We start from the raw sequence: 23,745 nt of genomic DNA on the forward strand, positions 1-23,745 counted from the left end.
ACAAAAATAATATAACTTTTAGTAAGTAAATAAAAAAAAAAGATGCTGAACATAAAAATATAAGGCATAATTAAAAATGTAATAATTCAATTTTATTCTGGTTAAAATTAAATATATTACAAATTGCATTTTAACTAGGAAAGGTAATAATCTGAGTTCATTAACAAATAAATTTACTTGTTTAGAGGAATATATAGGCTATTAATTATAATAAAATCTCATTATTATTGGTAAAATAATAGAAAATTTAAGGTAAAATAATAAAGACTAACAAAATGTAAGTCTGATTTCATTAAAATTCTGAAGATTTAGAGTAGAAATGCGACACATGTAGAAATATTTTTAACATGGTTGAAATTTCAAATTAAAGAGACAACATTTCCCATTTCATAAAGTTTCTTTTAAACTGAATACTGTAAAACAGAAGTAACTCATGAGATATGCTTTTAATGTTGTTTCTAGTAATTACAAAAAGTGGTTGACCTTTCTAAAGTCTTTTCATTAAATAAAAATTTAATTTTCTTATAATTGCTGTTTTTTTTATTATAAATTTAATTCAAAAATTGATATTTGTGAGAAAACTAAGACAATAATATAAACCATTACATACATGTAGACCTTTATTTTAATATCAAACTTGAATAAAAAGATTCTTGTTACAGAATTTCACAAAGGTGGTAATTTACAAAAAGAAAATAGCACCAAACGCTTCAATCATAAAATTCCATTTTTAATTATTTTTTAATGGATGATTTTGTAGATAAATATGATGCAATAATTTTTGTCAGCTTCCAGAACTATTCAGAAATTCATCCCAGGTAAATTTTTTAAAAAGATGTGAATAATACCAAATTAATCTCTGTTTTTTAATGCACACAGCAACATCTAAAAAAATCCACATAACATTTATAATAAATGATCTAAAAACTGAAAAAACAAATTAAAATAAAAAGGCATTAACTTTGTGAATGACAATTTTTGTAAGGAAAAGTGGGGGGGGGGGGCAACCAATATATAATAAGCATTTAAAAACCAACACATATTGCAAAGTCAAAACAAAAGGATAATATTTCAGATAAAAGAAAAACAAACAAACATTGTATTTGCATTCATATTGTAAAAGGAACTACATATACCATAGAGCTGAGATCAGCTCTATGATATATACTATCACTAGACAAAAAGGATTTGAAACTGATAAATACAGGAAGACATTGGAAATGAATAAAATGATTATGTTCATGATTCATGCTCATCATTCATGTTCATGAATTATTTAAAGTTAATTAAAAAATATAAATACAGAATAAGATTCTACAAAGAAAGGATATTAATTCACATATAGAATGATGTATATACATAGTTTTCTACATATTTTTTCAATGCACTACATTTTTTTTTAAATCCCTACAGGAAATACAGAAAAGTTAAAAGTTATTAACACTTTATAAACAATAAAAGTTTCTAAAAAAATTCAATATTTGAAAAATATAAAAGATATTCATTTAGTTATCTGATTTCTGAGTTCTTTTACTTATCTGAGAGAATAGCATGAAATACTTCTTCAAATTAACTATTTTAATTTTAAGAGCTTTTAACCTTCCAGTATTTAAAATGATCACACATAATAGATAGGTACATCTAATTGCTTGCAATAATTCTCCTTTGCACTCACAGCTCTGCCTTAAGATTCACTTTTAAATATAACAATCACAAAAATACTCTCTTTAATAAATAACAAATATACAAGAAGCAACAGCAGCCTTGACATACTGGCTTAAATATTTCTTTGCTTACAGGAATGTATTACTAATAACAATAGTTAAACATTCTTTATACATCAATTTAACAGAAAATTACATATAATACAAAATTTATATTAGAAAAATAAATATAATTCATTTTCAAACGAACTGTTTATATTTTTTTTATTCCTTCACATGCCTGTAATCCAACAGGATTTGTAATCACAATTTTAAATTAAAATGGATAAAGCAATTACATAGTACTCAACATTGAATTAAAATATAAATTGAAAAAATATTTATACTGTACTCAAAAACTAGTTCACTGCGTATTAGCATAAATATATATTGTCAATACTTACAATATACGTAACTGAGCCTTAGCTTCCACATAAATAAACAGATTCTTAATAGTAATAAAATATTATAAAAATGTACCCATTCAATAACAAAAATAAATTTAAGAATATTTTGCAAATTGGCTCATAAATAAAAGATTTAAATTAAAATTACTAAACAAATAACTACCTGCTTACTGTCAAGGGAATATTTTATTCAAATTCATTTTGATACTTCAGTTTAATTAATGTAATATTGCTAAAACATTTCATTCTTTTCACAACAATAATGTTTCTATGAACAAATTAAATACAAAATGATTCTAGGCAACAAATTTAAATGAAAATCTTTGGCACATATTAATTTTTGGTATGTTTTTGATTTTGAAAGCAACTTGATGTTGACTAGCTTTCTACATGTCATCAATAAATATTATGTGAATTTATAAAAAAATAATAAGATTCTGCAATAATATTTCTAATTTTTAAGCACCTATTATGCATGAAAAATATTTCAATCAATAATTGGTAATATCATTCAAGAAACTGACTTTTACCATGTATAACAAAACAAACTACTATTAAGTCAATTCTGAACCCTAAACCTATTTTAGGAAAGAAATTTAACAAAAAGCTTTTGTGAAAAAGAAAAAAAAAAAGAAAGAAAAAAGACTCATATTTTTGAGATCAGTTTTTTTTTCAGACTTCGACTTGGAATGCCCTGTTTAAATTTAATGTAATAACAGCATATATGATCACTTAACCATAAAAAAAGTGAATAAATATGCAAAAAATTTATTTTTGCATAAAAATGAAAATGACTAAAAAATTTAGACTTCAGTAGACAATAGTACTTTTCACAATTCAACATATTTGAAATTAGCCACTTTTGTGACTAGTTGGTTAAGAACTACTAAACATTTCAATTAAATGATCTTAATGGCTTGATCAGCAAAATATTTTAATATACTTATTAATTTAATATACTTATATACACATAACTCATATTTCCTATACTATAAAATTGGCTAAACTTACATAATTTATTAAAAATTATTTGTGAATGCTATTTTACATATTTTAAATCATAGAGTGAGCCAAATTTACAACTTGATAAAGTTATTCTAACATATTATAAAAGATAGCTGCATGCAACATAATTAGGTCACCCAAAATCACAGTAATTAAAAACAATAAACAGTATTAACATCAAATCAAAAAAAATCAAATATTTTTCTTACTTTAATGTTCTATCCAATTTTATTTTAAAGATTTTTAAAAAACACAATAAATTAGTTATAAAATTATTAATTTTAGAAATTAAATAAAGTTTTACTTATGAAGAGTGAAGTTAAACTCTTATTGAAACTAAGTAAAAATCTAAATTAGATACATTTCTATCACTACCAATTAACTACATTTCAAAAATAAAATACAAAAATAGAATATGAGATTTATTTATGATTAATTAAGAGCTATTATATTTGTAAATAAATTTCTGATTATAAGGATCTATAACTTCTAAAAATGATTGCAAAATAATTTATTCGGGATAAGCAAAGAAGTTTAATTTCAAACAAACATTTAGTCATCCAAATATTCCTCTGTCTCTGTATAACTGATCTTTAAGCATGATGTAGAAGGCACATAGTGATAAGAAGTCCAATCCCAAGGAGCAACTGGCGCAAATGGAAATACAGAAGTAATTATTGAACAGCCATCTTGAATTAAACAGGAATCTATCACATCAGCAGATATAGTATAATCATCAGATGCAACCCTTCGATGCCTTGAAGGTGGTTTGGATTGCTTCGACCGTGAATTAATCTTTTTCTCTAGAGCTTGAATTTCATTGCAGATTTTTAAATTTGTTAAAAACAACACAGGAGGTCCACCACCGAGAATATGAGCTAAAGGTATCCATCTTAGATAACACTGATGCCAAAGCTTTAGGGATTTCATAAATGGGTCAATTCGCAGAAGGTTTTCTTCATCTTCATTCCATACAATAGGAGCAATATCAGTTGTCTTTTTCAGAACCAAAGGTCGAGCTTGAGACTGAGCAGTGTCTTTCATACAGCTGAAAGATTTTGGCCTTTCCATTTTGTTGGTTTTTCGATTTGGAGAGGATACTCTGTACTTGTTGAGAATGTAAAGAGGATTACAAAAGAGTCTAAGATCATTTTTTGAAAACTGTCTTGACCATATCCAAACACTGCGAAGTGAAAAACTATTGTTGTGAGCACTGGTTACGATTGCTTCATTACGATTTTTATGACTGCTAAACAGAAAAGTATCAAATAAACTGATGCGGCAACTATCCCATAAAGTTGTCAGATAGGTCTCAGAAAATTCAAAAACAGCAGGACATTGTTCAGTAAGTTGCCAAACACAATCCAAAAATAGGAGGAAAACAGGTGACTAAAGATAAAAAAAAATTATATTCTGCCATGAAAAAATAACCAGCAAAATGGTCCAAATGATTTTTACAAAATATGAGTAAAGTAACAAATACATAATATAGAGTGATTCGTAGTTAATGGGATAAAAAATACAGTATAATATAAATTCTTTAATTGATTTAGCAACCCAAAACAAATACAAGACAATCATACAAATTTTATCTGGCAACAGCAAAAATTCTCCCAGTAGTGAAATCACTGCTAAATGTCGATAAAAAGCATTCAATGTCATCATTATCAGAATGGTACCATACACGTAGGAGAAAGCATTTTGTTTTGGAATATGACAAAACATTGATTAATGTCCAAAGATATTTTTTCATGACATTTTGTAAAAAACAACAGCATTGTCATAACAACTAACAGTGGGCGCAGTAATTTTAAAACCTGGACTGCTTATGAATGAAAACGAGATTAGAATAAACACCCCCAGAACAGAAGTAGCTGTGTGGGTGAAGAACTTAATGTGTCTCAAACAACAGTGTGGTGTGTGTTACAGAGACATTGACAATTCATGCCATTCACACTTTACATAGTATATGCTTTAATACCTTTCATCAAACCATTGCGTAATGATTTTTGTGCGGATTTGCAACATAAGCCGGAAATGGAAACTTTTGCAAAATAGTATATTTATGGATGAAACCATCTTCCAGTGATGTGGCAAAGTTAATCGTCGATTTTGGAGCACAGTAAATTGACATAGAATAATGGAACATCAGCGTCAGATGAACGTTTATTGCATTACAAGTTGTGTTTTTGGAACTTTTTTCTCTGTGGATACTAGAATAACTGATTTATTTGCTATCAGGCTGTAGTGAGAAACTTCTGCAAGAATTATGCACTTTTTAAGCAACTTAGCCAAAAAAAATTTAAGCAAATTTTTACATTTATGTGCATGGAAAACTGTATACTTTCTAAGCATAGAATGTTTTTTGTTTTATAATAATGCATTGTTTTTATTGGTAAAAATGTTTAAATGTGTAAAAATTAATTAAATGTTTTTTTTTAATTTAATGCTTACATTTGCAACATTGCACAAGCACAATGTTTTCCACTGTAAAAAAAAAATCGATTTTGACAGAAGCATAACAATGAAATTATATAATATATCTTAATATATATAAATTTCGTGTCACGTTGTTTGTCCGCGATGGACTCCTAAACTACTTAACCGATTTCAATCAAATTTGCACACCACATGCAGTTTGATCTAACTTAAAAGATAGGATAGCCTTTTTTTTGAATTTTTAATTAGAATTATAATTATCAATCAAAAACTAACTTTCCCACCAAAAAAATCTTTTCATTCTTCCCATCGCCAAATGAGTACGGCTTCAGTTCAACAGTCATGAAGCTAGGCTTAAGATTTTTTGGCTGATTATTTGAAACGATTCTATTTATTTTCTTAATGTTTGATGCATTTAAAATTAAACATTGTTAATGAATCGATCTTTCAGATTCATTCTGAAGTACTTTCGAATTAAAATAAAACAAAATAAAGGAAATTAAAAATTTCTAATCTGCACAGCGTTACCCAAACTGGAGTAGAAAATTCGCGCATTTGCTTTAGCATAATTGGCGTTGAAAATTCACGCATGCGCATTGTTTTCTTATTGTTGACAAATATTTTCAACGGATGCGGATTTGGTTTTGATGGTTTAATATGTTTCCGACAGATTATTTCAAACGATTCTGTTTATTTTTTTAGTGTTTGATGCATTTGAAACTAAACATTGTTAATTAAACGATCTGTTTATGATGAATCTGAGAAAATTTTGTTGAAAACTTCTTGAGATATTATATAAATTAAGAAAAATATTCTTTAGTGGCCATAAGGTTTAAATACTCAGCGACTCTGTTTTCAGTACTCATATTTAAAAAAAAAAATGCTTTGTTTCAGTAAAAAAAATATTATTATATTTATTGCAGTTTAATCATTTCCACTTTAATTTAAAGCATAAATTCTACGGGAGCTAACAGAAAATGAGAGAGATACATATTACGTTATGGCTGAAGGCCTTTATAATAATATGAGTGAATTATATGACTATTAAAATTTGAAGTTTTAAAATATTTTAATGAAGAAGCAATTAAAATGGGAGTTCCATAAAATATTTAATTATTAAAATTTTAACGTGCATTAAGATTGGCGAACCAGCTGGTCACCAAAGGCGGCTAGTATATATATATATATATATATACATACCAAAAAAGTATGTCAACTTTGACAAGATTAGCAATAAAAATTTGGGATCTTTTTCAACATTTCTTGAAATTAACAAATTACTAATTAATTTAAATGGATACATCATTTCTAAAAATGTCAACATTGATACAGAAGCATATGATGACCCAAAGTTTTGTATTTGACCTTTATACATATATGCAGCAACAAATAAAATCCAACATGGCTTGGATGGAAAGGATAAATTTTCTCCTATGCTATCTTACAATAATTAGCATTTTAGAAGCAGGATAAAATTATTTGCAGCCATACAACATTTTTTACTTTAGCTTTCAAAAAATTAAAGAAAAATGTATTTATATACTTCATGAGAAAATGAAAATAATTTCACAATTCCTAGTTTTCAAAAGTAATGGAAACAAATGCATGAAGTTAAAAAGACACCATCTCGGTAGTTAGAAACAAATTGAAAATAAAAAAAAAATTGATTTGACATTTTTTTTTCTATGAGGTTTTACAAAGTCTTCATGCCAAGACTAGAACATACAGAAACTGATACAGTGAATACAGCAGCTAATATGTTGGACTCAATAACATTAAGATATGCTATAAATGTGACAAAAACTGGAGTATTGCATTGAAATTTCCCATGTCATTGGAGAGGCACACATACAGAAACTTGGATAATTACAGTTTTATAGTAAATTTTATTATCAAAATAAATTAATTTGAGCAATCACAGGTATACACTATTTTTGTCCCATTCAATATGAATAACCCTATACAGTTGTTTACTAAAACAGATCTACAAATAGTTAATAAGATTTGAAAAACTAACAATTCTATTAAAACTGTAAAATATAATAACAGATAAGTAACTGATAACCATTACTGTAACTAGCAGACAGAATTAGAGGAAAAGTATATTCAACTGTAGGACCTCTCTCAGACCTCTATTTTCAGTAGGTCGATCAACTGAGGACCAAGCAAGCTTGGGAACTAAACACTAGGGGTTCCGCGTTAGGCTGACTACCTAACTGGAACATATGTCTTGCACCCCAGGGCCCTTGGTCAAGAAAGCAGATATGGGCACTGTAGGCCTTGGTCCACATGCACTGTTCGTGCCACTGAGTTTAGTTATATTCAACTCAACTTGTATAACAAATTTTCAATAAGCTGTTGAATAATTGGCTAAGAATAACTGGCTAATATCTATCTGCCTAAAATATTACACATGAAAGCAGTTCATGCAAATATAAATTTATTATCTTTCATAGGTTAAGTTTTCTTCCATTTTCAGACAATTACATTAAAGTAGCAGCATAAAATGAATAATGAGTAGAATATAACTAAGGCCACTGTTTGAAAAAAAATTTTTTTTCTTCTGAATAAATATACTTTTAAGCTTATATGACAACTCATGCAAATAAATGGAATGGTTTCAACATGCAATCATTCAGCATAATTGGTCTAATGTTTTTCAGTGATATTTCACAATCAAAATTGACGAATTCCCATTTCTATAGCTAACAAAAACCTTTAATATTTCTTCCTTTTCTTTATCTTAAAATGTTTATCTCTTACTTAATTCCCTCATGTGGTCAATCTACATTATTTCATCAGTACAGATCAAAATCAAAGACTCCTTACTTTGAATACATAAGCTAAGACACAAGAATGTTCATCATAGCGCTAGAATGTTTTTCTGAAGTTAAAAAAGTTCTTTAAAGCTCATTTCAGATGCTGTAGCTACTGTGCACAGTGGAATTCTAAAACTTCTACCTCAGATGAACACTCAGATTACCAATTTTGGAAATCAAATTAAACAATAGCCTAAAGCAAATTTGTGTCTAAAAAAATTATGATTCATTTATTTGATTGTATCAACCTTATCTGCAATATAATTTTAATATATCATAATTTTATATATAATATTCACATCAGAATTCCTGAGAAAAATTATTCTCTTTAAAGTATTTTTAATTATAAAAATATCTACAATAAACTGAAGATAATTTAATTTAAAATATTATCAATAAGGAAGGAAGATTTCTAAATTAAGATAGAAAAAATAGAGGAAAAGGCAGAATATAGAAGATAAATAGAACATAGCTTCAAAGAAATGTTAATTCAAATACCTCTTCAGATTCAGATCCACTCACTAAATGATGGCGTTCTGTAAAAGGATGACCCAAAGCAACCCATTCTTTTTGAATTAATAGCTCAAAGCCATTTGTTGTTCTATATAAAGGATCTAACATAATCTGTACCAAACATGATAAAACAGCACTCAAATCTCTTCCTTCATGTTCTGAAGAGTAAAAGTAAGAAAATATTTAAAAATGAAAAAAAGATTATGCATAAAGACATTAGACAAATGATTTCACATAAACCATGCACATTTTCTATTAAACAAACATCAAAGCATTCACTCATATAATGAAAAAATTACACAATACATTAAATATATATTATTTTAACAACATAAATTGCAGACATAAATGAAATTCATAAAAAAAACATTTAAATAATTAAGATATTCTTTCAAAAAATTTACACACTGTTAAAACTATCCAGCTTTAAAAGTCAGTTGAGTTTACCTGAAAAAATAACTGTAGTATTTTCTAGTAAAGAGTTTGCAGCTTCTAAGGCTGTATTAAGACAAGAAGAAACATAAATTAGCCATTTTGCTGACTCCAAATGACTTAAATAATTATGTTCTGTCTCCCAGAACTCTTGAGCTGTACCTAAAAGATGGAAATTCAAATTATATATACACATGCATGTATATGTTATGAAATAGAAACCAAAAAGCACAGCTATATATTAGTTACTGAACACATAGATGGATAATTTAATAGTACTCAATAGTGTGATTAAAAATATATAATTTTCCATATAAAATTAATATTTTATGGAAAAAATAACAGAATAACAAAGAAAATTTCACTTTAGAGCACTCCACAAAAAAATAAGAAATTAACATGATTATATGTTTGTGTGTAGTACAATATGACAGACTCATGGCCAAAAATAGGTCTTTTTAAATGAATAATTTATTTTACCGTGGGAGGTATAATCAATACATCCTATCTTTGTCTTGATACATAATTAGTAAATGGACAAAGGCAGGATGCATTCATTTGCATCAGAAGACAAGAATGAAAATGACAGAATTTTCCCCTTTTTATTAGATTCGTTAGGGATTTCTTTGACATATGACGACTTAAGAATCTTTGAAATAACTGCATAGGCACCAAGGATTTTTATGCCTTCACTTTTATCAAGGGAAACAAAGAAAAAGCAATTTTTAGAATGTCTGTTGGCAATAATTAAATAAAAAAAAATGGAATTTGGACCAGGAAGATTTTAGAATAAAGTCATATGGACTAATGTAAAAAATTAATTAGAATTTAAATTAGATATGTATGAAGATATATCATTATAGACACATATTATCTCTCTCTTTCTATATATCAAAACAGTACAGTAACTAAAAGCATAATGGATTACAAATAAATTGATTTCAACTTACTAGGCATGCATAAACTTTTCAATTTCAAAAAACTATTTTGAACATCTTTATAAGTTGGACACACATCATCCAAATTGAAATTACGAACAGGTAATTGACGAGGACTGGCTCTACTTATTGCGTCAATCATGCTATAAAATGAATCAAGGAAGGAAAAAATTCAGAAAAAAAAAAAATCTACTTATTATATAAAGCCCACAACTTGATAATCTCAACAACCAAATAGAATATCACAATAAATTTTAAATAAAATTAAAAAATTTCATGATTTTAAAAGTAATAAAAGTATAAGTAAAATCATTCCAGTATACATAAATGATGTATCAATTGAAAAAAAAAAATCTGTGTAAAATATGAATTGCAATCTTACTTTTCAGATAAATATTCCAAACACTTTAAACAATGCATTTTCTTCTTTTTATAAATAACTGATCTTTTTATTAATAACTGAAATAAATTTTCATCCTTTGAATTAAAAACTTGCAATGTATTTGTAATTGGTGCTTGAATCAGCAAATATTATATTTGTTCACAACATTAAAAAAAGGCACAAAGAAAATAATGAACATTAACTTACACATCTTTTTGAAGACTATCAGAAATATTTGTATCCAAAGCAGCCATACGAACAATTGAAGCTCCAGTTGACGTGCCCCAAGTCCATGTCTGCGATTTTATGAAAGAAAGAAAAATTCATTTTTTAAATAGTTATTATAATATTATAGAATGAAAGCAAAATTTTATATGAAATAAGAATTTATTAGACTATTTGTTTTAATAACACTGAAAGTCATAAAATTTCTTTAAATTCATCATATAAATAGAATGGAAAAATGCAATGACATATTTAAATTTATGATATATTTTGATATAATACAATATCATAATTCACTCACACACACACACAAAACACAATCGATATGATAAAATTCACTATATAAAATATTTACTTTATATAAGAATAAAGAATGAATGAGTAATGAATAATATTAAAAAAACCCTGGAGAAATATAATATACCTAAGTTAATTATAGATAATTTTGAATTTCAAAGGAAAAATTCATTCAAGTTCTAAAATACAAATATATTTACAATAGAGTCATAATGTCTAACGTTATTTTAAGTTATATAGTTTTTTAACTGGTTAAAAATCATAAATCTTATGATTCTAATTAATTGAATAATCACATAATTCTTTTCTTTACTGTCAAATGGGTGTTTGACAATTTGTTGTTTTTGTTTCTAATGGCCCTTGCCATAAACAAGCCCACTGACTTTTAAGAAGTCATTTGTGGTTTTAAGCCAAGGGTGCTCGTTTTCTCAGGAGCACCATCTAGGGCCAAGAGTACGACTTAGCTACACACACGTCACAACCCTTTTTATGGGCAGACTTCATTCATGCATTTCATTCACTCATCCACAGATCTTAATTTAGACCTGAATCAGAGAACGATCACCCCTGATCTAGCCTCTCCAGTGGTATTACTCTTGACATGGAGGACTGTGACCATAACAGATTTATAAGCACGGCAATCACCACACATGCGGGGAGTCTTCGGGTGGCGGGGTTCGAATTCACAACCCAAGGGATGCGAATCCAATGCCCTACCAACCAGGCTATCCAGGCAATTTATAGTGCAGTAAAGAAAGTGAAATACATTACATTCATGGAGATGGACGATTCTAAGGATATTTAATTGCTGAAATAAGAAATATTATTACAAGTATTCAAAATTCCTTATCAACTTTCAAATTTCTGGATGTCAAGATGTTGAAAAATCATTCATGAATAGTATGACATAATAAAGAATGAAATAGTTCAGCTGTTTAAAAGTGATAAGTGCGTTTGGAGAACAAACAAAAGAAAGAAAATCAGTGATGTAGAAATGACCAATCAGGATGAACTGTTGCAGTCCAATTACATTGTAATGAAATATATCAAAATGTAGAAGAAAAAAAATGCATAGCAGAAATTTTATTGTTAAAATTGTTGAGTTGACTATCAAAAATAACTGATATGCAACTATATTCCTAATTACAGCGGGAGTTGAATCCTCATAATTTAATGTTTACATAAAAAGCTATTGTTTTAAGAAAAAAAATTAAAAGGTTGTAGCCATTAAAAAGACTTATAAGTTATTTAACATTATAATAACTTAATTAAATCAAAAGTAAAATTTTTTTTTTAAAGTCTGAATTATTTTTTGGAAAATTAATTCTTCAACCTTGTTGAAAAAAAAAAAAAATAAATAAATAAATAAATAAAATAAAGACAGAATCTGAAAACTACTTATTAATATTTTTCTATCAGTGTATTTTGCAGATTTTTTTTATTTTTAAACCTTATTCCAAAAGTGCTGTTTTATGATTTTAAGTGGCTGTATAATAATCAATTGTCAAAAAAGTTGTGAAAATTAAATATAAAAAAAAAAGTCTTACTTTGTGATGATTTATACTTGATGAACATTAACTAATAATGTTAGTAGATGTCATGGAACAATTGAAAATGAATTCGTGTTTAATAATTGAAACAAAATATTAATTTCTCTCTTAATTTTCGTTACCTTTTCTTTTGAATCGACCATTACAATACCAACTGAACCACAGAACAATACTATTAGAAAAGACTCTTTCTTCTGCCAATGAATTCAGACTGATAGGAAAGTATTTATAAGCAATTTTTTGACTACTTATTTGCTCCAACAGTCAAATATTTTTTTTAATCATCCAGATATAGATGTGTGGAGTTTCTATCAGTTATTATCTTCTAAGTAACACATACTTAAGTGAAATTTCAAAAAGTTTGATAAAATAAAACTATGAAAAATATTTTTCCAAATTAACATTTAAAAAAATTTTCCTGGCTTAATTAAGATATAATGTTTGACATTTCATTTTATAGATCATTTTAATACTAATAACTTTTTAATTAAACCTTTTCCTCTCAGATTACTAGTTTTTTTTATATTATAATTTAACTATAATATATAACGATATATAAAACGATATTTAACTTCTGGCACCCCCCCCCCCTTTCCTATCCAGCAACAAATCCAAGAGCAAACTTAAAACACTTTACGCTAATAAATTGCTGTTACATATTTTTTCTGTGTCAAAGTTCAACCTGACTATACAAAATCAGTCTTGTAACACACTGAAAGTGAGAGGAAGCATAGGCATTAGGCTTTTTATAACATAGTATTATATAGTAGCTAAAATCATCAATTCTCATAAAAATTATCACAAATTTTTGAAAATATTAAGTTTATTTTCATAGCTTAATTTTAATGATCTGCATTTATCAAGGCTGGTTAAGACGATTTTTTTTTTTGTGTGTGTGTGTGTGTGTTAGCTACATAAGCATATTATTTATAATGACTAGTTTAGATTCTTATTTGTTATATATATATATATAGATTCTTTTCACCCTGAAATGCAGTATACTGTAAAAGAACATTAAATTCCATAGATAGCATACAATAATTAACAAGGTGTTCCTTCATTCCTTTCCCCAATTATCTAACATTTCCATTTATCCAACCTCCTCAACAATCCTCCTTTTAGATAACTGTGATTCTGCTATATATACCAATAAACTCTATTTAAGTGTACTGAAATTTTATTTTTGGGGAAAACTGAATATTCACATTAATTTCATAGCATTTTTAAATGGTAAATAGACCTTTGAGAATAAATTTTGAGAAAATCATGCAAAGGAAATAGATAAAAACAGCATATTATGAAAATGACTTTCATGAAGAAACTTACAGGAACTCTATGCCCAGCAAAATGAGGAGCAGTTTTATTCAGGTTCATGTCTAGCAGTATTGAAGGCACCACAAAACATTCTGGAAGACTGAAAAAAAAAAATAATAAACAAAACAGATTACTTTGAAATTTTACTAAACTTTTTATGCAACTTGCACCACATGAAAATGCACTAAAAATTACAAATCATAAGAAAATTTTAAAGAAAGATTATGAGTCTATAATTAAAGAGTATATTTAAAAAAATTTAAAAAATTATGTCCAATTGATATCATATGATAAAATCAGTGAGAATAATCTTCCAAAACCTTCTCGTATAGTCTTAAATATATTTGTAAAAAATTCTACTGTATTCTAATAAATACACTTGTATATTATTAACCATATGACTTTAGCAAAAAATAATTATGATAAACCCTATTGGTGTATGACTTTTGACAATGGATTGTAGGGATGTGTCAATAGACAATAATCAGAACACTAAATATATATTTTAGATGCTTTTTTCCAACCAATTAAAACCAAAATTTGACACAGATATACAATTAGTCACAAAATCATGCATTAAATTTTATATATTTGTTATTGTGTTTATGAATTACTGCCTTCACATGCTTCTGAAACAGGTTTTACATGCTTCTGAAAGTATCATTTCACATGTATGTAACATGTGAACACAGTTTTCATGCTTATATGCATTTATTGATCCAATTCTCTTTATTTTGTAATCATCTTATACAAATTATATTCAGACAGACAGCCAGCCAGCCAGACAAACTTTCTCTAAATGGACTACATTCAAAATTTGACAGAAATCTATAATACCAACCATACTAAATTTCGTTAGCCTAGCTTAAAGCATTTCTCAGTTATCTTGATAAACAACTAAGTATAATTCCAAAAATATGCTTTTCAGACTCAGAGAAGTCTAAAACATGGAGTTCATTCGAATATTGAATTAAATTTTTTAAATTGCCATATTTACTATTGTACATTATATAAAAGAATGTAAAAAATTAACAGATAAATAATGCAAAGGAATGCACCTTTATATAATACATTATCAAATAAACATTTCAATTTTATTTTCCAGTGTTAGAAAGCATTAAAATTCATATATGATTTTCATCAAAATTATTAATTTACTTTATCATTATCAATTCATATCCCATAGTAATTTATATATATACTTTTTAATTACCAGAAGTATAGAGAAATAAGTTTAGTGTAGAATAACTAAATTTAGAATTATAGTTAGAATTATTAACATTTGTCACAAAATTTTTCAAGAATATAGATCATTGCTGAAATGAATCTCAAATTTAAATTGCTGCTACTAAAATTTCATACTGGTCTTTTTCCCCATTGATATGTAGGTTTTAGTAAAAGGCATGCTTTTAATACTTTTTAAATTTATATTTTGTAGTAATTAATTTTTAAAAAAAAGTCTAGAATCAAGTAAAGGTAGAAGACTTTTAAAACACTTTTTTTCCCTCCCTGAGAAATAATTAGATGCAGAAAAATGTAATTAGGGAAATGCAAAGAACCATGAATAGGATGATTTAACGCTTTTGAAATAATGTAAATTATATGTTTACAAAAATTTGAATTTAAAAACATTTTGCTGATGAAACAATTGAAATTTTTAATAACCATTAATCACAGCTAACCAACTGGTTGTCAAAGGTAGCTTGTAATTAAATAAAAACAGAATAAAGTGAAAAAAACATTTTGAATTATTTCAAGCAAATTGAAATAATTCTAATTAAAAATTTGCAAATATAAATATATTACAGAACAAAATGAAAGAAAAATGGAGATACTAAAATCTAATTTTTTACCTTTCACATAAAAAAAATTTTTCATTAGCTAAAGTAACTCTCCACCCAGGGCACTTGCATCTCTCCAGTTCAGCCTCCCAATCACAAGGCCGAGTAAAAAGAAGGGAATGGTTTTCACTTTCCTCTGAAACTAATACAAAAACAAGTTATTAAAACATTTATATTACATATCATATAAAGTATATTTTACATGGAGAAACACTAGTAAATATTTTAACAACTTAAGTAAAAAATGTTAAAAACTTAAAATTATTTAACTAAACCAATATATGTTTACCACAATATATTGGCTTAAATAAATACATGCAAATTTAAGGACAAAGTAAATCTAATGATTTTGCAAGTGTATATTTGAATAAAGACAAATCTCATTTTCAAATCCATCAAATACATATACAAATAATTCTAAAGTAATAAAAAATTGTGATTGTCAAAATGATTATTGTCAATGTTTTTTTAAATGCTAATGTTTTCCATATTTTTACAAGATCAGGTATGATTATTGAACATAAATACACCAAGAGTTAAATACTATTGAAATATTAATGAAAGTTTAGTATTACAATTATAGGGGATGAAAATAGATAACCCTGGTAATATTTGAGATATAAACTATTACATTTACATACACGTGATATTAACTACAATGAAATGAATAGAAAGTTGAATATTTTACCCATGTTATGGCATTATAGAAAAAATACTGTTATAATTTTTGATGTTAATCATTTTATATTTTCTACAATTAATTATTAAAATGTAACAGAATCCACTATTCAAGAAAAAATAGAGTTAATAATTCAACACATTTGCAGTTGAAATTATATATAAACACACTTAAAAATGCTTTAAAAATAATTTTAAAACAAATATATTTTAAACATCTATTAAAAAATTGCTCTTTTTTGCAATTATTTTATTGGCATTATTTAATTTCTTCTTTTGTTTAACTATGCTGCTGTATGTATGCTATCAACTTACATGGAGAAACTTGCTTGTAATCAAAGGCAAACAAGAGATTGATTCTTGGTACAAAAGCATGATGAATAATAGTATTTATCACCTACAGAAACAAACAAGATATTTATTGATGAAAACTGCAAATATGATTTTTAAAAAATGCTAAACATTCAGAAATGATTTTATTTTTTTTTTCAATTCTATCACTATAACTGTGTCAGAGTATAAAGTTCTTTACAACTTTTATCTAACATGTAAGTTTTTTTTAATTTCTGAAAAGAGAACATTTAAATCAGATAATATTACAACTAAAATATTTTTTTTAGAATCTTCTGAAGTTATATTTATGAAGTTTTAAATGTGTTATATTAAATACAGAAGTTAACATGGTAAAACAGGAAATTATCAAAACTGCAACTACAGCTATTTCCTTTTGAGTTACAGAAAAAAGTATTTACTAAGATTATATACATTAGAAATAATATAAGATGTTGACTTAGAAATTTTACAGTTAAAATACTCAATTGAACATATTGAGGGAATTTTAGATTGTAGGTTATAAATCTATAAATGTTTCAAATATGAAACATTACACTGATAAGTGTAACACTTGAAGTATTAATAAAATTTATATGAAGCATGATTAAAAAAGGTGATATTTCATGAAGGTTCTTTACCATTTTTTAAAAATCTCTTTAAAATCTTGGATACATCTTATTTGATTGCTTAAAGTTTCAAAATCAAAAACTTTTATGATCTCCTCTTTCAAAATCTCTATACCTCTAAGTATTTAGTGAAATTATAAAAACATTGATTTGTTAATTGAAAACAAGCTAAACAATTATTCAAGACCAATAAAGGTCAGGAGAGCAGGTAATAAATACTTTCAAGAAATGTAAATATATAATTGTCTGCTGAAAAAAATGTTTAATAATATATCTAGGAAAAGTCAGATGGCTATATTTATGAGCAATGAATTTTAATTTTTATAAAATTTTTAATACAGTTTTTACTCATTTTGAATTATTATTTTTTATAATAAAATCAAATCAAATCTGAATTATTTCTGAAAACATTTGAAAAATATTTTAACTTGGGATGTCTTTTTTTTTTTTTTTTATCTCTGTATATTTTGGGGACAGGGTATATGAAAACATTTTACAGAATTTTATTTAAAAATGTTACACTTACAGATCTTTGGTGCTGAGGAGAAAATTTAAAGCTATATGTATAAATTCGAAAGTCCTGTAAAAGAAAAAGTATTAAACCTTTGTTTTTTAAAAATAATTAATACTATACAAGATAATTATTCTTCAACAGTATTAACATTCATCATAAATTATAATGTCATGTTAGATTTCTTATTTCACGACAATATTTAATAAGCATTTAAACAATGCTCAACATATTTTAGTAAAGGGTAAGTATAGGAGTACAGTTTTCACTTTCATCCTAGGTGCTGCTTTGTGTAGATATGCCTCTGGTTTTATATATTAGTATTAACTTGAATTTTAGAAACTATAATACGATAGATTGCCTAAATGATCTTTTACAAAACTACTTCAGTTGGATCAATTAAATTACTACAATAATACAGATGAGAATGGAAGAGGCGAAAAGAAAGCAATTTAAGTTAAACATATAATGAAGTTTGACCAAATTGCCAGGCATATTGAAGTTTCCTTCTTTTAATTTTAAAGTATGATATTATAAAAATCATGCCTCATTTAATTAGTAGATGTTTCATACAGATACAATTATAATTCAACAATGATATGAATCTTAAAATATTACTTATTTGTAAAATTCTTTTAATGATAAATATAAAATTATTGATGATATTTAAATTTAGTTCTTATGGTAAAGTTCCCCAAAAAATTTTTTAAAAAGTCTGGATATTTTGCACTTTAACTTTATAGAATTATTATTATATATATATATATATATATATATATATAAACAATGTTTATAAAAATATAAACATTGGTCATGCAAAACAAAATACAAATTACCATTATTCTTTGTGCAAAAGATTAATTACTTATAAAATAATAGAAGAGATTTAAATATTATACCTTTTCTTCTTAATATAAAAACACTTTAAATTTAGGAGTACAGGAATTAATAAATTCTGGCATTTTCATATTAATCTAACACTTGTCAAAAAAATTCTGAGCATTCTATTAAAATCCTTTCAGAAAAAGTTTGAAGCTTTTGAAGAATAGAAAATTATGCGGTTTCAATGATATAAATTTAAACTTACTTTACAGTGGACTTCTATTATTTCAATATTTGAACTTGCACATGAAACTGGGAGCTTCTTTCTCTTACCATTGTTTACTATAAAAGTTATGAGAAGATTCCATATAAATTTCAATACAATTATAATTAGAAAGTAGAATCAAAGATAATGATACAAAGATCATATATGTAAGATTAAAAAAAAAAAAAAATCAGAAATATACATCAATTGAGAGAGAGATTTCTCCTCAATATTTACCATGGTAAACAGAATCAATGTTGATAAGGCAAATGTCATTTTCTCCAAGTAAGGCATTTTTTTGATGCTGTAAAATAAAAGCAAATTTTTACAAAATAGTTTTTTTTTTCCATTAAAAAATAATTTATATTATAAATATATATGAAATATCAACTAACCAAATTGGAAGGAAAAGTTTCAGCAGTCACAAAGCTCACTTTAAAATTTGTACATATTAAAAGACCAGATATTCCTTTATTCAATTCACTTAATGTATTGAACTTCAGAACATTTTCAGCTTGAGAAATAATAACTTCTCCAGGTAAAAGAGTTGGCTCAGGATATGGAGTTCCTTTAGCATAAAAATCTTCTTCCTGAATTAAAACAAATTATATATTAATGGTTTAACTTTTCTCTAAATATAAACTATTTTTTTATCCAATTGCAAAGAAATTTTCTACAAATTATAACATTAATCAGATAACAAAATATTAAATTTATTTCTCTAAATTAAGAAAGATTTACCTGGTCATTTTCTGAAGAATATTTGAAAAATAGCCATTTCATATTATAAAAAATATCATTCAATATGGATTTCTTATATATAACATCTAATTGTATTCCTCATAAAGTATAAAACATAATTAATAATTAAATCAACAGCTTATTAGGACATCAAAATTTTCTAGAACATATAATGCATACTTTTAAGTTCAATGACAAATTAGGTGGATTAATATTGAATTAAGTGAATAATCATCAGATCCAGAGCTTTAATTCTTAGATATAATAAAGTAAAAAAGTTTGGTTCCTGACTATCTATAATAAATAGATTAATCTACGATGGTTCAGCTTTATGTATGGAATCCATTTTCAATGAGTGCAGACTAATCTCTAAATGTAACAGCAATATTTATCTTGCAATATTATAAATTTGGTAATATTTATCAATATAAATAAGATTAAAATTTCTGCTATGTTTTTCACTAGGTAGTAAAAAATATTACAACTATCGACTGATTTTCCTACTAATCAATATATTTCATCTTATGCCTCGCCCTTTTCTCCTCCTCACAGACATGAAAACGATTTAATAACTCTTCTGAAGAACCTTTTTGCTTATTATAAATTTTATTTAAAATTTCTTTATTTATAATTAAAAAAAACTTACAATAGGATTCAAGATTATTTTTATAAACAGGAAATAAATGGATTCAAACAATGACAAAAAGTAAAACATAATTCAAAGTTGAGAATGAAACAAATAGCAAAGTAAATACACTACAAAATTAAATAATTAAAAAGGGCACTCACCTAGAGTAAACTGATACATATAATTTCATTTAAAGATTCAAGTTGCATAATTAGTTAGCTTACTGTATTAACCTGTATTTATGTTACTGCTTAACCTGTATTATATTACTGTTTAACCTGCATTTACTGTTCTTATATTGCACAATATAGTCATCTTGGATAAATTATTATGTTTATTGTATTGATTTAATGCACTGATTGCATTTTTTTATTTGTTAAATACAGGCTAATGAAGTACCTTAGTTAAGTTTAAAAATTATAATTAGTTTTAATGCTACTTTAAACACCATTCTGTCCATTTACCTTTCACTATGTAAATCTCTTCAATATATATATATATATTAATTGAGAAATATATTCATTAATTAAGAGCGAAACCAGAAACACTTTTTTTTTTTTTTAATTTTCATGTGAAAATATTTCATAGAATTTGCAATAGATTAACCACATTCCTTTCAAAGTTATGTTTTGTCACTTTTTTTCTTCGAGATAGTCACCACTTATTTTTCACACTATCCAATAAGTTCATTCTTGATGTTTTTTTTGTAACTAAAACTGGAATTTAAGACCAGATTTCTGACTAGCAGATTATACAACAGCTCAAGCACTAGGGATGCAAAAAAAGATTTACGAGTCTCATAGTAAAATTATTGGTACTTTTCCATTATACCGGTGCAGGCGATAAAGTTGCCAATAATGAAGCAACCAATGCCAAACGGAATATTGCTGCTGGTAACCTTTTGCTTGGTGTGATTTGATCCGGCAACAATGTGTTGTCGCCAAAAAGTCTACTTGGCGAGATTTGCGCTGGTATAATAAAAAAGTACCAAATTATTAAATTTGCAAAATTCTTTTAATTACATCATATTAAGAACAAGGACAATTATGTTTGCCAAAGTGTTAACATTATCCTATGCCTTTCATTATATTTTTTGGATTATTACTGTATTTATAAGCCCCAAGTGTGCTTAAATAACAATGTATAGAAATGTGGATGCTGCACAATCAAATATTAGTAAAAAAAAAAAAAAAGTCAAAACAAATATTTTAAAATATTAATAAAATAAAAAATTAACTTAAAACAAATCATTAGTATAATGTTAAATTAAAAATGCACTAAAATATGAAATTAATTTGCCTAGTTTTTTTTTTTTTTTTAAGACATATTATACACTGTTCAAGGATGTAATATATCTAAAACCATCAATATTACAAATCAAATTTAAGAATATATTTTTATAATCTAATACTCTTTCTATAAAATATTGTCTTTCTATATAATATATAACTTTCTATATAATACTCTAATATTGTAAACACAATTTTGTAGATACATTGTTGAAAAGATGTAAGTTTTAGAATAAAATTTAATTATTTCGCCATGAGTCCTATGAGGATAACATAAGGAAGAGTGATAAGATGTGTCATTCTACATCACATTACAAGAGCAAAAGTGACAATTTTTTCCTTTAATGATTTTATTAAAGCATTCTGATAGCAATTTCTTTGATATGTATCGACTTAAGAAAGGGAATCTCCAATATCTTTGAAGTTATGTCAAAGACATTCGAGATTTTCAACTTTATGCTGAAAACATGGGAAGCTGCAATGATTAACAACTTTTTCGAGTGTGGCTAATTTAAAATAATGTAGGAAAAATGTAGGCTAATTTAAAATAAAAATTAGGAAATTAATTAGGATTTAAATGAAATAAATATGATAAAAAAAGATATATATATATATTCACCTAAACATTACTCATATTATAATAGCACATTATTTTTAGCATAAATAGCCATAAAAAATTGTTACAAAAAAATTAATTCGCTGATATACATTCAAATTTTATAAGAAATTAAAGGATTGCATCGAATTACATAGAATTCTATAGGTTATTTTCAAAAGAATTCACAATAATGTTAATGAAACATTAGAATTTATAACAAATGATATTAATTAATTAAATTTATTTTGTGATAAATATCTAAGAATTCATAATATTTGTTATAAATATGAAAACTAAATATACAATAAAGCAAAACATGCTTATTCTCAATGCTATTATTCTAAAACTTATCCAAATCTATAAAAAAAAAATCTCCTTTAAAATTTTACAAATAGAATAAAAATCAATAAAAACTAGGGTGTACGATTTAAACGCAAAAGCATTAACCAAATTAAAAGAAACAACAGGCAAAAATTAAAATCGATAAAATTAACTTAATAGTATATCTCCATTGAGGTATTTTGAACATAGCTGATACTAAATAAAGAATAATGTTTTTTTTAATTATTCAAAAAAATTAGAAACAATTTTTTTTAGAATATTTTTTATTTATTATATTCTAGTGAAATACAGTTAAATTCACTTCAAATTTTTAGTGATTATTAATTTAACAGAAAGTCAAGTAATAAGCAATTTCAAAGAAAACTACCTCGTCTTTAAATTTTGATTCTTGAGAAAAATCAGCAGGATCTGACTTTCCTCCTCCTTCTTCAGGATCTAAATTAACATATGATTTGAAAGTTTTCACTGAGTTTGATCTGGGCTTTAAATTTAAATCCTTTAACCAATTGGCTGTCATGATTAATTTTATGAATAAATTAATTAAAATTTAATCATATTTAACAAGTTTATGAGCAAATGCTAGCAATTCTAGCATATTGCTACGAAATAGTACATTTAATTTTGTAAATATGAATGAATAAACCTATATGAAGTCATAGGCGTATCTCTGATCAAATCACATCACATCACCTGTAAGATCAATCGTGAAAGAAAACCATTAATTCGATTTCGATTTGAAGTTGTAGTACATAATTTTGAGATATATTTAAAAAAAAAAAAAGAGGAAGAATGTATAAAACTAATTTCAAATTTATGACATGCAAATTTAATTAAGAATAATATAACTGATTATTTTTTATGTTGTCAAATATACTGTCATGTATAAATTAAATACATCTCGAGAAGTATAGATATAGTACAAAAATATTAAAATGTTTCAATAATGAATATTATCTGAAATTACTTAAATATATGTTTCATGATTTAGATTAAAATCAAAATTTATTTTTAATTATTCCTTTAATTAAAAATTCATTTCCCTGCAAA

The 23,745-nt window shown here is 25.8% G+C and overlaps 1 protein-coding gene across 1 annotated transcript; it reads right to left on the reverse strand.

Moving 5' to 3' along the window:
- Positions 1-608: 608 nt before the first annotated feature.
- On the reverse strand, positions 609-23,416 carry LOC129957256 (myotubularin-related protein 10-A-like). The gene is made up of 13 exons (XM_056069513.1): positions 23,066-23,416; positions 19,496-19,690; positions 19,338-19,404; positions 19,101-19,177; positions 18,029-18,082; positions 16,859-16,940; positions 15,878-16,007; positions 14,037-14,124; positions 10,846-10,934; positions 10,269-10,399; positions 9,334-9,480; positions 8,872-9,044; positions 609-4,504 (listed from the first exon to the last, which is right to left on the reverse strand). Exons 1-13 carry the CDS (start codon positions 23,213-23,215, stop codon positions 3,668-3,670), a joined length of 2,220 nt encoding a protein of 739 aa, XP_055925488.1. The 5' UTR covers positions 23,216-23,416; the 3' UTR covers positions 609-3,667.
- Positions 23,417-23,745: the final 329 nt, after the last annotated feature.

This window comes from Argiope bruennichi, chromosome 2 (genome assembly GCF_947563725.1).
Source record: "Argiope bruennichi chromosome 2, qqArgBrue1.1, whole genome shotgun sequence".
Taxonomy (NCBI): domain Eukaryota; kingdom Metazoa; phylum Arthropoda; class Arachnida; order Araneae; family Araneidae; genus Argiope; species Argiope bruennichi.

Excerpts from the sequence above, each read along its gene's own strand:
- LOC129957256 (XM_056069513.1), bottom strand. The coding sequence starts at position 23,215 with ATGACAGCCAATTGGTTAAAGGATTTAAATTTAAAGCCCAGATCAAAC. Across the intron at positions 19,178-19,337 it reads CATTGATTCTGTTTACCATG|TAAACAATGGTAAGAGAAAG; the intron begins GTAAATATTGAG and ends TAACTTTTATAG. Across the intron at positions 9,481-10,268 it reads GAAAAGTTTATGCATGCCTA|GTACAGCTCAAGAGTTCTGG; the intron begins GTAAGTTGAAAT and ends TCCATCTTTTAG.